General features: G+C 53.5%; 1 protein-coding gene and 1 long non-coding RNA gene across 3 annotated transcripts in view; one reads left to right on the top strand and one right to left on the bottom strand.

Annotated features, from left to right (window-relative positions):
* Positions 1-8,005: 8,005 nt before the first annotated feature.
* On the bottom strand, positions 8,006-17,536 carry ALX3 (ALX homeobox 3). Of its 2 annotated transcripts, none has more exons than XM_060201933.1 (4): positions 16,989-17,534; positions 12,326-12,642; positions 9,677-9,805; positions 8,006-8,488 (listed from the first exon to the last, which is right to left on the bottom strand). In XM_060201933.1, exons 1-4 carry the CDS (start codon positions 17,521-17,523, stop codon positions 8,201-8,203), a joined length of 1,269 nt encoding a protein of 422 aa, XP_060057916.1. In that variant the 5' UTR covers positions 17,524-17,534; the 3' UTR covers positions 8,006-8,200. The 2 variants fall into 2 exon arrangements, with proteins under 2 accessions (XP_060057916.1, XP_007529418.2); XM_007529356.2 differs by having other exon boundaries at positions 8,352-9,185; positions 16,989-17,536.
* LOC132541398 (uncharacterized) overlaps positions 16,958-17,790 on the top strand; it is a 45,732-nt gene continuing 44,899 nt past the window's right edge. The window contains exon 1 of the long non-coding RNA XR_009552597.1: positions 16,958-17,052. This is a non-coding gene — a long non-coding RNA (uncharacterized LOC132541398). The remainder of the gene's footprint in view (positions 17,053-17,790) is intronic.

Raw genomic sequence — 17,790 nt, 5'->3', positions numbered from 1 at the left:
TTATCCAGCCCCAGGCTGGCAAAAGCTGGATGGACTGAGAACTCATTCCATTTGAATTCCAGGGTCACACTAATGTCCTGAGACATGCACATCATTAGCATGTCAGTTTTCCAAGGTGGAAAACGTAGGAGTAGGCCCAGGACCAGAAGTCAGCATCTTGGTTTTGCTTTGCAGGGCAGAGGAAGGTTTTCTGATGTCATTTCCAATCTCCTGCCCAGCTTCATCCTAAAGCAGTTGCTGAAGCTCCTGTAGTGGCCTCAGCACTTTGGCTTTGGGCAAGACAAGGGCTGGGGTCAGGAGAGAAGCTTTCTTTAACCAGAGGTGCCGTTTTTCCCTCTTGGTCTGCAAGGATCTGTAAATATCTATATATGAATCTGTGTGTATTCTTTTGTGTCATGTCAGGGTTTTTAATGTGTTTGTGTATTCTGTTTACATTAAAAGGAAAAAAACTGTTCTGCCTTGTCTGCAGGAAACATGACTCCTGAATCTTTCCCCCAGACTGAAAAAGAGATCTCTTGCCAGTATGGGTAGCCCACCCACTTGTCTCTTGCCAAGCTGACTGCCTTTCCCACGTGGGAGAGGGAGGGACTTGGTCCTCTATCCTCCCATCAGTCTGAGATTTCTCTGGCTGAGCTTGGACTTTGGGCTGCTGGGGTGACCAGTTTTTCTTCACCACTGGGTTTGGTATAGTTTTAGCAGGAACCCCAGGTTTCTCTGGATCACTGGCCCCAGCCAAACCAATTGCAGTGTTAGAAAGGAACAAGGTGTGGTCCAGGAGGTGGTGCAGTGGATAAGGCATCAGACTCTCAAGCATGAGGTCCTGAGTTCAATCCCCAGCAGCACATGTACCAGAGTGATGTCTGGTTCTTTTTCTCTCTCTCCTTCTATCTTTCTCACTAATAAATAAATAAAATCTTTAAAAAGAAGGAGGAGGAGGTGGAGGAGCAAGAGGAGGAAAAAAAGAACGAGGTGAGGGGCTAGGCCAGGGGTGGGTTTGCCTGCTCTGGGCCTTCACTGAGGTGGGTAGCTGGGACTGAGGAAACTAATGTGCCCCCTGCCTTGGGGAAAAGTTAGGCTGCAGCACCTCCATATTCAGGGAGAAGCAAGGGAACCTTTCTGGTAGGTGTCACTTCAGGAACTGGAGTCAGGATCTGGTCCCATCTGCCTCCACTGAGCTTGATCTTGAGGTTTGACTTACTTGATGTGTAGATCATGTCCTAAGTCTTCCAGGGACTTAGAAAGGAAATAGTTTCTGGTGGTCCAGGAGGTGGTGCAATGGATAAAGCACTGGACTCTCAGGTGTGACGTACAGAGTTCAATCCCTGGCAATACACATACCAGAGTGTTGTCTGGCTTTTTCTTTCTTCTATCTTTATTTATAAAATAAATAAAATCTTAAAAAACAAAAAAAGGAAATATATTTTGGGGGAAACTTCCCATTTGTCAGTTCTTTCATTTACCACTTGGCTGAACCTTAAGTCTAAACCCTGAGCTGGGCTTCCAGGACAAATCTAATTCAAAGTGATGGGGAGGTATGTGATGGGGAGGTATGTGGGGGGAGATGGAGAAATGAGTGAATATATTCTTTATATAAGTCACATAGCCTATAAGATGAGAAGTCCCTGTGATCGAATGACCTTTTATCCCAAAGTATCTTACACACAACGGGGATTTGGCACAATTCATATGTGCATCATAAATTTTCTGCTGTTTCTTGCCAGGCCCAACAGGAAGCATATATCTTGAGATTTCATCTTGGTTAAGATGAATTTCCACATTCTTACTCTGCCTGTGAGTCTGAATTTATCTGTTTGAGGGCACACAGAAGCCCTTTGTAGATGGCCACATTAGGTAAAATGTTGAGTCTTGCTAATCAGACTGGGTCCAGGACTCCAGTCTGCTGATGGGTGGGTTGCTCTGTCTGTATTGCCTTGAGAAATGGAACTGTCCCTTGTTAATTGGTACCAGCTAGGTACTAGAGACAATACTGGTGGTGCTTGTTGGAAGCTCCTTTTGAACACTGCATCTAGCACATGTTGAGTGATTATTGTCTGCTAGCTACTATTCGAAGTGTTTTATCTATGGTACTGCTTACTCTGAGCGATAGGTGCTTTGGGGCTGGCGAGATAGTTCACCCAGAGCGCTTCTGCTCTGTCATGCCTGTGACGCAGATCTGCATCCAGCCTCCACCTTACTGGGGGAAGCTGCACTGTGATTCTTTTTTAAAAATTTACTCCTTAATGAGGGGAAGGGGATAGAACTAGAGCATCACTTTGGTATATGCAGTGCAGGAAGTAGAAGTCAGGACCTCATTGGAACACGTCCCAGCCCACTCATGCTGTGGTGTCTCGTCCTCTTCCTACCTCTGTCTTTATCTGAAATTTTTGGCTCATTGTGGTCTAGGAGGTGGCACAGTGGATAAAGCATTGAACCCCAAGCATGAGGTCCTGAAATTGATCCCTGCAGCACATCTACCAGAGTGATATCTCTCTTTCTTTCTTTTCTTCCTTCCTTCCTTCCTTCTTTTCCTTTTCTTTTTTTTTTTAATTTATTTCTTTATTGGGGAATTAATGTTTTACATTCAACAGTAAGTACAATAATTTGTACATGCATAACATTCCCCAGTTTCCCATTTAACAATACAACCCCCACTATGTCATTCATCATCCTTCATGGACCTGTATTCTCCCCACCCACCCACCCCAGAGTCTTTTACTTTGGTGCCATACGCCAATTCCATTTCGGGTTCTACTTGTGTTTTCTTTTCTGATCTTGTTTTTCAACTTCTGCCTGAGAGTTCTTTTCTTTCCTTTTCCTTTTCTTTTTCTTTTCTTTTCTTTTCTTTTCTTTTCTTTTCTTTCTTTCTTTCTTCTTCCTTCCTTCCTTCCTTCCTTCTTTTATCCTTTCTTCTTTCTTTTTTTCTTTCTTTTTTTCTTTCTTTTTTTCTTTCTTTCTTTCTTTCTTTCTTTCTTTCTTTCTTTCTTTCTTTCTTTCTTTCTTTCCTTGTGCCTTCAGGGTTATTTCTGGGGCTCAGTGCCTGCACTGAATCCACTGCTCCTGGAGGCCATTTCCCCCCCATTTTTTTGTTTTGTTATTCTTGTTGTTTACCATTGTTGTTATTATTGTTGTTATTACTATCGTTGTTGTTGGATAGGACAGAGAAATGGAGAGAGGAGGGGAAGACAGGGGAAGAGAGAAAGACACCTGCAGACCTGCTTCACCACTTGTGAAGCGACCTTCCTGCAGCTGGGGATCCGGGGCTCGAGCTAGGATCCTTGCTCTGGTACTCAGGCTTTGCACCACGTGTGCTTAACCCACGGAGCTACCTCCCAACCCCCTGATATCTAGTTCTTTCTCATCAATAAATAAATAAAATCTCTTTTAAAAAATTGGATCAAAATGGTGAAACCCAGTAACAACAACCATAAAAGGTACTATTACAACCTCTGTTTTGTAGATGAGCATCATGGCACAGAAAGGGCAGAGAACTTGCCTAAGAGCAAAAAATCATACGAACCAGAGTCCAGTTCAAACCCAGGTCTGCATTTGCAAAGTATGTGTGCATTCCACATATCCCCCTGCATGCTTTCTCTGTTATAATTACTGCTCCCCAGCATTTTATCACTGTGTTAGAAATAATGACCAACAGTTTCTCATTTATTTACTCAAGCATAGTCCCTGGCAAGATGGTTCTTGGTAACTGTTGCTCTCAGGCATTAACTGGCCAAGGTCCTGCCACCTGTTTGCCTCATCACCTGTTTGCTCTAAATGTGCTTTCCTCAAGGTAGCAGCTATGGCTATGGTCTTGCGTTCCTTTTCAGCCAGATTCAGAATGTTTTTTTCTCCTCAGTCCCTGGAGGACTCTTGTATGACCACCCTGCCATGCCCATTAGGCTTATTTCTGGGAGGCTGGCTTTCTGTCTGGCCTCTGATGGACTGACTGCTCAGAGCAGTGGTAGCTGTGTCATTCCTATGACACTGGCACAGTTAGCCCCAAGCGGCTGACTGTCACACAAGTAGGTTGCACTCTTTAGAATTCATTGTTGTTTTACCAGAACAGTGCTCAGCTCTGGTTTATGTTGTTGCTGGGAGTTGAACCTGGGATGTTGGAGCCTCAGGCATGAAAGTCTGTTGTATGAACCACTATTGCTTTATCCACAATGCTATTGCCTCCTGCCCCTGCCCAGGCCTCTATTCTTGTTTTTTTTTTTTAATATTTATTTATTTCCCTTTTGTTGCCCTTGCCTTTTATTGTTGTTGTGGTTACTATTATTGTTATTAATGTCATCGTTGCTGGATAGGACAGAGAGAAATAGAGTGAGGAGGGGAAGACGGGGAGAGAAAGATAGACACCTGCAGACCTGCTTCACCACTTGTGAAGTGACTCCCCTGCAGGTGGGGAGCCGGGATCCTTATGCTGGTCCTTGCACTTTGTGCCATGTCCGCTTAACCCACTGCGCTACCGCACGACCCCCAGGTCTCTATTTTTTGTTCCTTTTTAATATTTATTTATTTATTCCCTTTTGTTGCCCTTGTTTTTTTTTCTATTGTTGTAGTTATTGATGTTGTCATTATTAGATAGGACAGAGAGAAATGGAGAGAGGAGGGGAAGACAGAGGGGGAGAGAAAGATAGACACCTATAGACCTGTTTCACCGCATGCAAAGCGACTCCCCTGCAGGTGGGGAGCCAGGGCCTTGAACTGGGATTCTTTCGCTGGTCCTTGTGCTTTGACCACATGCGCTTAACTCACTGTGCTACCGCCTGGCTCCACCAGGCCTCTATTCTTAAGGAATAAAGCAGCCTGACTTTCAGGCTCAGCTCTAACATTTACTCACTGAGGGACCATGTGCTAATCATACCCTAAGCCTCAATAGACTCATCTGTAAAAAATTGGTCTTAATAATGGCAAGGGGATTGCAAGGGGAGTTGGGTGGTAGTGCAGCGGGTTAAGCGTGGGTGGTGCAAAGTGCAAGGACCAGCGTGAGTATCATGGTTCGAGCCCCCGGCTCCCCACCTGCAGGGAAGTCACTTCACAGGCGGTGAAGCAGGTCTGCAGGTGTCTTTCTTTCCCCTCTCTGTCTCCCCTCCTCTCTCGATTTCTGTCCTATCCAACAACGACGACATCATTAACAATAATAACTACAACAGTAAAAACAACAAGGGCAACAAAAAGGAATAAATAAATTTTTAAAAAAGTTTTTTTTTTAAAAAAGAAAGGATAATGGACCTATGTATCTAACCACTGATAAGCAATGAGATAGCTAGAAAATAAATGGCAGCTATTGTTAAAATTGTTGACCGCCTTTCCAATTCTGTGAATTTGCATCCACGTCCTCTGCCCCCCTCACATATAGACAAGAACTGGGATGGAAGCCCTCTACTTCCACTCAGCTCACTGCTTTGAATACAGAGGTCTCTTTAGAGAATCCACACTCCTTGGGCAGTCCTGCTGTCAAACCTTGAAGCTCTCTTGTGCACTGGGCCCTCTTGGTACCCCAAGCATGCAGATGAATAGGAAGCCACACTCTCTTTTCTTTCTGAGTTCAGTCAGGTGGAGAGATAGCCATAAGAGCAGCTAAGAGGGCTAAGGAAATAGTATAGTGGTTAGGCAAATGGCCTGCATGTGCTGAGGCCCTGAGGTCCAGGTTCAGTCCCTAGCCCCACCATAAGCTCTGGAAAGGAGGGAGGGAAAAGAAAAGTGTAATAGCAATAATGTGAATAATGTGGTGGGGTCTGAGACAGACATCTACAGGACCCTCCCGTTGGCCCCAACCAGTACTCTCCTACTAGAGAAAGCACAGGATAGGGCGTCTGCCACTGCTGAGTAGAAAGGATAGCATCAGGAACCAGAGCCCATTGCTCAACTGGGCTTTGTGCTCCTGCCAGCCTGTTGGCAATGGCCAGGAGGAACCTGAGGCTGAGGCTGGGACAAGGGATGGACTCTGCTGGCCTCATGGGGTACTCAGCTCCTGCAAGCTTTGGGCCCAGTTCCTGTTGGGGCTGCAGAAGGTCTGCAGGTCAGAGCTGTAATTCAAGTTGATGTGTGAATAGTTGGGCAAGGCAGGGAAGGAAGACTGAATGCCTCTAATGAGAAGCATTGCCCTGTGCAGGACCCAGACTGGGAACCTGAAAGGAGGGTTGATGGTAGGAACCCTCCAGTCTAGGCCTATTGTCCATGCCTCTGCCAGGACCAGGATGTGGGGCTATGGAGTCTTCCTTGGGGCTTAGACAAGTCTTAACAAAAGGAGATTGAGCCTAGCAACACTGACAGTTAGGATTCCAGGTGGGGCCACTTCTCATTTCCTTTTTGAGAAGGAATAATCAGAGTGACCAGACCTTGGGGAAGCCTGGGGCCTCACAGAGGTCTGAGGTCACTTTTGGGCTTTAGCTGGGATCAGGGCATGTGGAGACGTATCTTAGGGGTGAGATGCCTAGGGTGTGGGGGAGAGAAGGAGGGTGAGAGGACACTAATGAGAAACAGGTGGAAGGGCTGCCTGTGTCCCAGCCAGGGGACAGGCGGCAGGATGGCCCAGCCAGTGGGAGAACCCGTCAGCTCACAGATAATCCCAGGAACAGGCTCCGGGATGCCCATTCATATTCATTATGTGTGAAGTGGGTGGTTGTAAAGTTAGCTTTCTCTTCATTTAGCTGTCACTGGACAGAAATATATGAGCTGTGGGCAGATACCCCTGGATGGGAGCCAGTAGCTGGTCTCTGGCCTCCCTCCACCCTCCCCCACGAGGGCCTTCCTGCACACAGGCTCGCCTCTCCCACCCTTGCTGCCCTGGATTTTCTTCTAGTATCTGTCTTCCCCATTTCTGCTTCCTTGGCTTAGTCTTTCATAACCTGTCCCTCTACTCTCTCTTCCTCTTTTCTGTCTAACCTGTGAGCAAGAGGACTGACTATTGCCTTGTCTCTGGCACCCAGCACAAGACCCAGCATAAGGGGCACTCATATTTACAGACCATCTCTGCATCTCTCTTTCACTGGACAGGATGCCCAATCTGTTCCTGGTTACTCCTTGAATAACCAGTATAGCAGTCCTAGGTTTGAGTTAGAAATACAGGCTCAAGGGCAGGGGTGGATAGCATAATGGTTATGCAAATAGACTCTCATGCCTGAGGCTCCAAAGTCCCAGGTTCAATCCCCTGTACCACCATAAGCCAGAGCTGAGCAGTGCTCTGGTTAAAAGAAAAAAGAAATACAGGCTCAAGCCCAAGCATATTATTGGAGGGCTGGTGATGCCCCTCCCTATGGCCCAGACACTTCCTTTCCTGCTGGGTACAAACTTACACAGGAGCCTTAGAGGCAGGTCAGTCCAGAGGGGAGAGAGATAGAGGGGAGAGAGGTGGGCAGAGGAGGGGGCAGGAGGGGCAGGACACTGGCCTCTGGTGCTTAAGCCTCACTACAGGGAGTCTCCAGGTCAGAAAGTCTGATCTGGAAGGTTTGCTCCCTTCTCAGGAATCAGCACTGCACTGGTGTCTTTGTGCACTTGGGTTTCTCAGAGCCTGAAAGAGAAGGTTTGGCTGCTAGCTGAGGCCCGATTTCCCTGAACAATGTGGTTGTGTTTACCAGGAGGGTGGGAGGACCAGGCCTGCTTTCTTCCTGTCTTTCAGGCTGCAAAGATAAGGCAGAAAGTGGGGATGAAGGATAGAATGGATAATACTCTGAAACCACAAGAAAGAAGAGTCCTGGCTTTCGTCTCTGGCCTGCAGCTCAGACATGCTCCTGGGTTGTCTATGAGAAGGGAGCTGCTCCACCCCCACTCTGAGGGGGCTTTGAGGTGCCAGCTCCTCTGTCTCCCCTCCACTGTCTGTTCAGCCACAGCTTTCTCACGCCTCTTTCCACCCCCAATATGCCCATCAGCTCCAGTGTACTTCTCAGTGCTCCCCAAAGCCAGAGAGACCCTGGGAAGGTGACAGCCACCTTCCCTGAGATGCCTAGGGTGTAGGGGAGGGCCTGGCAGACCAGCCCTGGAGTGTCAAAACCTGAGAATACAGTCACCTGGTCTAAAAAATATTGCCACCTTTATTATTATGCTGGGCAACACATTTTCAGTTTTACAAAAGTGGGTTCAGGGGGCTAGAAATCTGATTCATTCTTACCAACATCCACGGATGAAACCAGAGGAGACTATACTTTCCATGGCATGGTTCTGGTATGGCTCCACACAAGAGAATCCAACTATTTGGTGATTTCTAGTGGAACGCTGTCCCATTAAAGGGGAAGGTGATTGCATGGTGTGTTTGTGGAGGGGCCACAGGGCAGAAATCAGGGGTGGCTGGAGCAATGAAGATGGGACACCATTTACACAGACCCTTGTCTGTACCAGACACTGGGTGCATGCCCCCTGGTGGTAGTCTGGGAGAGAGAGGCACCCCAGGTGTGTGTGGAGGGGGGGTTGTCACACAACACCACAGTTTCTTAAGTCTAGGAACTTTGAGTTCAGCCTGTGTCCACCTCTTCCTCCCATTTTCCTGGATTTCCTGGACAAGGAGCAAATTGAGCTGTTTCAACTGGAGAGACAACAGTTACACTTGGGCCAAGTCTCAAGGATACAGGGCAGCAACTTCCTTCGTCCTAAAGTTGGGATGAGGGGCCTCCGTGTGGAAGAAAGAAACCCCCCCCCCATGCTTTTCAGTCTCCTTTGTCCCAGGCAGCCCTGCCTTACTCTAAGGGGGCAGACTGTGGCTTGTTGTCCCCCCCCCCCCAACCCCCCAGAGGTACGAGTCCCTACTGCTCTGCCTGGGCCTCCAGGAAGCATCTGGGGCTCAGAGGCAGAGGTGTGTCCTCTGGCATCCAGGCAGAGGGTGGGGTGAGAGCTGCTGGGAATGGGAAAGAGGGTGGGCAGCTCAGTTTGCTTCCCATGGCCAATCACGTGGTCCAGTTCAGCAGGCTAGGCGGCTCCTTGGGCTTCACCCTGAGTGAGACGAGGCTTGGAGACTTATAGTTGCCATCTTGAGAGGGTTCGAAGCTATGGCCCCCTAGGGCTGGGGAGAAACCGTGGATGGAGTAGATGCCAGGGTGGGCTCTGGGGGAGGCAGGCACTCCCATGAAGCCAGCCACATTCCCATGAGAGTGAGAATAGGGAGACATGCATGGGGAGGGGATGCCCTCCGGAGACATGAGGCAGGGGCCTCCAGGGCTCCTGGAGCCTGGACTGGGCCACAGGGAGTTCTGCAGCTGCAAAGAGAGAACCAGAAGACAGTGAATCGGGCAGGGGAGACAGGATAATGGTTGTGCAGACTTTCATGCCTTAGGTTAGGGTCCTAAATCCCAGGTTCAATTCTCCATACCACCATAAACCAGAGCTGAACACTGCCCTGCTAAAAAAACAAATAAGAGGCAGGAAGTCAACAGCCCCAAGAGCATCCTGCTTTCTCCTGGATTCTCTGCCTTTCTGGATCTACAGATGTCCAAGAAACCTCTTGCAGGTCTAGAAATTATTCTCTGCCCCGACACTGGCACTGTATGCAGAGACCCCAACACAGCTCAGAGAAACTGTCTTCTGGAGTTGCTTTGTGCAAGCTACTCAGTGTGAGCCCCTCTATGCAGAGGAAGAAGTGATGGGCATCACAAAGCCCCACTGCTTGTCCAGGTCTCTCTGGCTACCCCACAGGACATGGCCAGGTTCTGACTGGGGGAGGACAGGACAGGGTGTGGGGGGGTCTCACCTGTGGGTGGCTGTCAGTCCTGGGCAGCACTGAGATGTCATAGGCTGATGTGAAGGGGTTGCGCCCCTCCTGCATCTTCCCATAACGCTCTCTCTTCCGCCACTTGGCTCTGCGGTTTTGGAACCAGACCTGAGGCCAGGTTGGGAGAGGGGGAGGAGGTGATGAGCAGCAGGGAGGGAATGGGGCCCACTGGGGAGATGGCTGAGTTGAGTCCTGTGGGGTGGGGTGGGGCATTGGGCTGAAGGAACCTGAGTTGGAGGAACTTCCCGACCCACATCATTCTCAGGGCTAGGAGAGCCTGGGATGGGCTATAGGAGAGGCCCCAGACCACAGACAGTTTATTAGCCCCATGTCCACCTCCTGTCACCACTACCTCCTGCCAAGCACTCTGGTTCTCCAGCCAGGCTGTGTTTTGGCTGTCTGTAGGGTGGAGAGGAGTTGACTTCTGTGGTCTTCAAAGCCTTGGGACTTCCTAGATGCACCAGTGCACCCACACTGGGTCTCTACCCCCTACCTCATCTTTCCAGTCTCCCCACCTCAAGGCACCTAAGGATGATTAGAGATAGATCCTTTCAGTTCCTGTTTCTGCCTGGGCCCTCTGTTTCCCCAGAGGCCTCAGCCAGAGCCAGCTCCTCAGCGTGGCTCCTGGGACTTACTACTGCCTCCTTCACAGACTCATCTCTTACCAGACAGCAAAACTTTGTGCTGGTGAGTCACCTCACACCCAAGCTATCTTTGGAACACTCCTGCCTTGCTCCTCCCTGCTTCCAGTCAGGTCCTCCCTGCCTCAGCCCCTCCTCCCCACACATACACTACACGGGTCACCCCTGGATTTCCCTAATGCTCCAGGCATCTCTCATTGCACTGACCACATCCCATCACCATTATCTGTTTTGAAATCAGTGCCTCCTGCTCATTTTCAATGTTCATGAAATGAACATTGTGTGTCCTGCTCTCAGCTAAATGTAGGCTGAATCAACACTGGGCCAAACAGTCTGCTTGTTTCCAGGGATCTAGCAGGAGGCCACAGCAGGAACACTTTGTGGATTTAGGCATGAGTACCCCACCCGCCCCCCAGCTCCTCACACTTGCCCACTCCTCCTTGGACATTCCTACTCAAGTGTGTGGTGAGACTGCTGGTAAGAAGCTGGGCACTCTACCCTCTCCCCAGATTGCAGGGCTCCTAGAGTAGGCCTGGGGCAGTCAGGGGAGGGAGGGGCCTTCCTCTCATCACCCAGCTGCCTGACCTGCTTCCTTCTCCCCTCCCTCCATTGTAGGCAGGTGGGGGTGCACTGGAGCCAGCTGGTCACTTTACTGGGAACATGTGCCTGCTACCTCCCATCTGCCTGAGCACCTCCACTGCAGACCTGTCCTCTATTTCTCTCCATGGGGTGGATCTATGGTGGGGTGTTATACTTCTATGAGAGGAGATACCCCATGTAGGGCCTCAGTCACCAGGAAAATTTCAGAACTTGACCTGGGGCTCCCCCTCTAGCTTTCCAAGGTAAAAGGTCTAAGAGGTGAGTAGGGAGTATGTGTTCCACTCTCCCCCCAAAGAAAAAGAAAGAAAGGAAGGAAGAATGAAAGAAAGAAAAGAAAACATCTCCACAGGCAAAATCACTCAGATCCCAGCCCAGAGGGTGCCAACTGCTGACTCCCATGTCTTATGCAACCTGCAGTTGTCTTGGAAGCTGGCCTCCCATCCTGATGGCTCCAGGCCCTGGGGGGAACAGCTCCAAAAGTGAATTCTAGTTGCCATCTGGGGTTAACATAGAATGGGAGTGGGGGGCAGCAGACAGGGAGAACAGCCCAAGCCACACAGCACTAGGCTGACTCCAGCTGCAGGGCCAACTCTGCTAGATCACAGCAGGTCTCTTTGTGTCCCCACTGCCACGCATGGAGCCATGCAGGGTGTGATAGGCATGAGCTGAGCGCTGCCCTTCTGTCTCCTCTGATAGTGAGGGATCTCCTCAGCATTAAGTAGGCTACCTCACTGCCCCCAGCAGCCCGAGTCCAAGTCCTCTCCCAGTGTAGCCCTGGCAACAGAGAGCCTCTGCACATCAAGTCCCCAGAAAGGAGGTGAGATGGGTCATCTTGGGCCAGGCTCTCACTGAAGCATCCCATCCCATATCTTAGAGAAACATCCATCTCGCATCCCTGAGACATGACATGCAAGATGGGGCAGAGAAACTTCCAGAAACATTGTCTCCTCCTCTCACTCTCAGCATGCCTGGACAGGGATTCCCCTCCCCTTATCCCTCTTACCCCATATTCACTGAAGTTAAGTCACCCACTAAGAACGACCCTGCATATCACCATCCTCAGCCCCTGCCATCCCCCCAGCTCAGCCTCTCACTTTCTGGGCAGCCCTGACACGTGTTCAATATTTTACTGCTTCCCCAAATCACTGCTGTCACCTATGGTTTTCAAAGACTCCCTGAGTAGATGAGACTATTTATTGTGTTCTTCTCCTGAGTTGAGAAAAAGCAAGGGGGCAGACTTGGGACCCCCACTCAGCCTTCATGTGCACAAAGATGCCTGGATGGGGCACCCAGAAGGGGCTGGTCTGTGAAGCACTACCCCCACCTTGCCTAGCCCTTCCCTGGCCCAGTTGCTCAATGGTCAGCCCTGTGCCAGAAGTGGCCTCACCTGGACCCTTGCCTCAGTCAGGTCCGTACGCAAAGCCAGCTGCTCCCGCGCATACACATCAGGGTAGTGGGTCTTCTGGAAGACTTTCTCCAGTTCCTCTAGCTGGAACGTGCTGAAGGTTGTACGATTACGGCGTTTCTTGCTTTTGTTCTTGGCCAACTCCATGGAGTCAGGGAGCCCCGGGGACAAGGGCACACGCAAACTGGCCAGGCAGGGGCCTGGGGAGCCCTGTAAGTTAGGAGGTCCTTCTCGAGGGACCCCCCGGCAGTCCAAGGGCAGCTGGGTGAAGCTAGCAGCTTTGGAGGCTTTTTCCTCAGCTGCAATGGAAAACACAAAAAGGAGGTTGGAAACCCAAGCAGGGGGTTTTGTGGGTGGAATGGAGGGAGGGGACAGCTTTGACGCTTCAGTCCCCGCCCCCTTCCTTTTCCTCCTCTTGCTGCCAAGAGCCACCCTCCATGGGAGTCTGGCATTCAGAGGACTGCCTGTGGAGCCTCCAGCTGGGCAGAGGGCCCTGGGGAGCCATGTGCTTTGTGGTCTGGGTGGGTCTGTGGAGGCCCTGGAGTGGGGTTCATTTCGGGGAAGCACTCTGTGGTACCGCATCCCACAGGGTGTGGAGGTGCCAGGCTTGGCGCCATGGCAGGGCCAAGGGCAGGGATGGGAGGAGGGAGTGAGGATGGGCTGGTTGTCAGTGCCTGTCTGCCAGAAAGCATCTCCTTGTCCTGCTCTGCAGGCCCTGGTTCCCATGTCCTCACACCCATGCCCAGAGCTAAGCAGACAATGGACAGGGTATGCAGCCCTCCTCTGGCCTGAACTTCATTCCCTGAGTCCCATATTTTAGAACAATATCTAATCCCTCATCTCCGAGACATGACATGCAAGATGGAGCAGAGAAACTTCCAGAAATATTGTCTCTATCCTCCAAGACTTGGACTGTCTCTAATGGAACTCAAGATTCAAGACCAGAGAAGTGGGAGAAGTCTGTGCTTTGGGCAGAGTTGCGGGACCAGCACAGAACCAGCACAGAAGCAGAACTACAGCCTCCAACCCTATCATCCTCCTCATTGCACTCTGCCCCTCCCTCCTCAGGGGGTTCTGAAGGTCCAGTCACAGCCACCACGACCCCAAGGACTGCAGACTGGGGATGACTCCCAGTAGCATGCTCCCCCCACTAGGGAAGTGCTTGGAGCCCAGCCAGGACAGGGCATAGTGAAAATAGGTCACCTCAAATGACCCCGCCCAACCTCTTTGTCAAGGACACTCCCCCTGCGCCCCCAGCAGAAATCTCAACAGTCCTCTGGGATGGCAGAAGCGATGCCACACAGACAAATCACTGACTCACACGGTCCTTTCCTTGGCCTTGGGCCCATCCCCAGTGAGGGGCTGGCCCCCAGGAGGCCCAGAAAGTTGGCACCAAGAGGCTGTTTCTTCCCCAGTACTTGTCAGCAGTACAGCTGCAGTGAGGGGAAGTTGGGACAGGAGACTCTGGTGTTCTGGGGCTGCAGGGGACCATCTGCACTGTGGAGGGATGGGGCAAGGTCCCCTTCATCCAGAAGGTGGCCACTTAGTTCCCAGGACCACCCAGGCTGTGCAGTGAGCTCCACCTGTGTGTGCTGGATGTCTGAGGTCCTGGGTGAGGGGTGAGGGTGCCCTTAGGGCTGTGCACGACCCAAGCACCACAGGCTTCCTGCACAAGCTGAGTTTTGGTTCATCTGATTCATTTGGTGGGAGTTTAGGAAGAAGGAATCATGGACATTGAACCAAAGAACTGAACATGAGCAAGGAGAATGAGATCCCAGCCCCTCCCTTCCTCCCTCCCAACAGGCCTCAAAAAGATAGGACCTCCTGTGCTGGGTTTGTGAGGCCACTGGACTCCAAGCAGAAGGAAAGTGGCTGGGACATCAATGTAGTTAGCTTCCCAAAGCCCTGGGATGTGCTCACCCACCTGGGGGTGGGGGTTATGTGTGTTCCAATAGGATCTGCCCAGAAGTGACAGATCTGGGATCCCTGCCTTTCAAGCACCCAGTCATAGGGTAGAGGAAGAACAGTGCATGGGGCCTCCTGGAACCACCATGGTTGGACCACTCCAGCCCCTGCTGCATCTCCAGGACCAGAGGATTTCCTCCACTGCCCTGAAACTTCAGGGGGGAGGGCAACATTGTCTCTCCATAGGGAGTAGAGGATCAAGAGAGCAAGGGAGAAGATTTAAAATAAAGGAGGCCATCTGCCAAGCAATGACAGCCCAGGCACAGAAACTGTCACCCAAGCCTAAAGCCTGCAAGGGAGATACTCATTTTATAATTGAGGAGCAGAACTACGGTGTCCAAGGCCTGCACAGGCACACAACTGTGACCACTTCTGTGGGGTCTAGAAGGCCAGAGCTGGATGGGCTTTCTGAGGCAGTTAGGCTAAGACCCCAACCTTCAAACCCTTACACACCCCTCTCCCACAGGAAGCCAGAGCCCCTACCCATCTTTTCTCTTTCTCTGCGCTGCATCTCCAGTGGCCCGTTGGGGCTGGCAGCAAATTCCCAAAGCCAGTGTACTTAGAAACACCAAGAGATGAACCTCCAAGGGTCGTGGCCCTTTCCCTAGAGATTCCCCTCAGTGGCGTAGAGACTTCAGCTGGGTTTCACTGGCTGGGTGTGATCATTGGGTCCGAGATCCCTTTGAAGTATCGGAGTCCTGATCTCCTCCAGGCGGGCGCGCTCCTGGGCAAAGGAGGGGCCTCCGCAGTGCTACAAGGAGCCGCCCAGACGCTTCTCCGGTGCTCGGCATCCCGCACAGGGTCAAGCGGGGCCAAGGTCGACGGCAGGGCCCGGCACTCTGAGTTTTGGGCGGGCGAGGAGCGTGGGGTGCGGTTGCGTGCTCACTCGGGTGCACTGGAGACGCTCCGGGCCCATCATTAAACAAAAACGAGAAGATGTGATCCACCTTTGCCCGCTACCTCCTTGCGAGTAGAGTAGACGCGCGCCCAAGACAGTTCCTCCCCAGGAGCCTGACTCCGCAGAGAGCAACTCCCGGGCCCTCTCCGCTGCATGGACAAAGGGACCCCGCCTTCCCAGCTCCCAAAGGAGCCAAGGGGCCAGCGGAAGTCTCGGTCTCCACACCCAGACTTCCTTCGTCCCCGCAGCACCTCCCTTTCGTTTGACCTGTCCCCAAACGATCTGCTTAACCTGAATGGTTAATTTTCTGCTCTCAGTATTTTGCTACTTCCAACTCTTTGAAGAGGTCCTTCCCCCACTTCCTTTCTGTTTTTATTCATTCCTGCTCCCTGATTCCACCTTTCCCGTCTACCCGCTTCGTTCGTTTCTCCTCTGCCCTTTCATTAATTTTTGTTCGTTTTTCATTCCTTTCGATTCAACGGAGTTCGCAAAATTCAAAACTCCGTCCTGGCCTCTCTCCTCCGTAGTTCTGTTCAGTTTCCTTGTCCCTCTTCGTGGCTGTTGTCCGTGCTCTTCGCCTTTCTTGTCACACATTTCGTTGTTGGCGTGCTCACTGTCACTGGGTTTCTCACCGGGGCTCGCTCAGCTCAGGCGCTTCGCTGGGCGCGGTTTACTGGTCACCTGGGCGGGCCTGACGCCGGGGTAGTGGGTGCGAGGCCCAGCGCGCCCAGCTGGGCCGGGAGCCGCCCGGGGTCCTGTTCCACCGCGCTGCACGCACAGCCCTGCCGGTACCTGTCCCCTGTGCGCTCGGCGCTGCGGGGCCGCCGCCGTCTGGCTGGGATCAGAGGAGCCGGGCCAACTGCTTCTCATTAAGTCCCAACTGTGGTTTTTATCAGGAGAGCCTCCTTTAAAGGGTACAGACACGCAGCTCCGCGCGGACCCGCTCATTTCCTTTGCTGACCCCACACGCCTCCCCGCCCGCCCTTAACATTCTCACTGCCCGCCCCGCCTCTGCGGGAGCTGCGGGCCATGCGGTGGAGGCCCACTGGGCGCCGGCGCGACGGAGATGCGGGTGCGGCTCTGGGCCTATGCTGCACTGCGCGCAGCTTACTCTCTCAGTCGGTGCGGTGCGCGGCGGCGACGGGGCTCGGGGGCCCTCCAGCCTCTGCGTTCCGGCTGCACTCGGGGACGACGCGCCCCGCAGGCCTAGGCGCCGGGGCACGCAGGGAGAGGCCCCGATTCTCCCCGCGGCAGCCCGGCGGGGACGATTCCGAGGAAAAACCCCGGCTGTGGGCAGGCACCCTCCTCGCGCACCACGACGGGAGGCCAGGCCCCTCGGGGCTGAGGAGCGGGAGCGCGGGCGCTCCGCACAGACAACGGCCCCCGCATCGCGGCCGCTCAGCCAGGCGCCTTCCCCGCAGGCAGCACCTTCTCCGCGGAGGCCGGGCCAGGCGGGAGAGGCTGGCGGGGGCCAGGCCGAAGCCCTCGGTGGAGCCGGGTGCAGCCACCCCACGGGCGCCGGACACAAAGCACAGCGCGCCCCTCGTCGGTGCCCGCGCCCAGCCAGTCCCGGGAAGCGCCCATTCCGCTTCGGCCCCGCGAGTCCCTGCCCGGGCCTGGCAGCTGTAGCCGTCCGGGGCACCGCGGCTTCCCCCCCTCACCCCCGCACTGCGCGGCCTGCTCCGGCGAGGGCCCGGCCTGCAGGAGCCCTCATTGGGGCGGGAGGGCGGGAGACTGGGACACGGGGAGCCGACGCGGGGGAGCAGGCCGGGCGCGCATTACCTTCCGCCGGACCCTCGTAGAAGTGGCCGCTGTTGGGCGCCAGGCCGGGCCCAAGGTCCTGCAGGTACTTTGCGGGCGGCTTGGCGGGCTCTGGGAGGAAGGGCTCCAGGGGCCCGCAGGCGGGAAAGCGGGTCAGCCGTGGGCCGCGGGGAGGGGCCGGGTGCAGGTGGGGTGCGCTGGCAGGGGGTCCCGGGGCGCCCGGAGACTCGTCCCCCGCGGCCGCGTAGGGGCCAGGCCCGGGCCCGACGCCGAAGGGCTCACAGCGCTCGGGGTCCATGCCGACTGGGGCGCACAGGCCGCGGGGGCTCGGGGGCCGCTGCCGACTCGGCCTCTGAGCACCCGCGGAGGGGGAGGGACCTGGGCGCGGGGGCGCGGAACCCCCGGGAGCGGCGCGCGCCGCGGGGGGCGGGGGGTCAGGGGAGGGGGCCGCGCCTCTCTGACTTAACGCTGGAACCATCCACGTCACGTGTAGCCCCGCGCCGGTTAACCCCTCGGAGCCCGGGAACAACCCCCCCATGCACCCCAGCCCCCTCATTCAAGGCCTTGACAGGACAGCACTCCTTTTGTCTGACCTTCTTGGTGAGCCCTAGGTGGGCGCAGCACCTTGGGTGCTGATATCCAGTCTAGGGACTCTCGCCCTCGGAGGGGGGAAGCATTTTGGCGGGCAGTGGGCTGGGGACTGAGTCTGCCCCCTTTCCCCCACACCCAGCAGAAACTTGGACCTGGTCTCCAGATACCATCCCTGGCAGGTAGGACGCGCTGGGACTTTACATCACTGCTGGGCCTCCTGCCCAAACAGCCC

Source organism: Erinaceus europaeus, chromosome 11, assembly GCF_950295315.1.
Source record: "Erinaceus europaeus chromosome 11, mEriEur2.1, whole genome shotgun sequence".
NCBI lineage: Eukaryota > Metazoa > Chordata > Mammalia > Eulipotyphla > Erinaceidae > Erinaceus > Erinaceus europaeus.
Note: the sequence above shows the minus strand (reverse complement) of the source record. Positions and strands in the feature narration are given on the sequence as shown.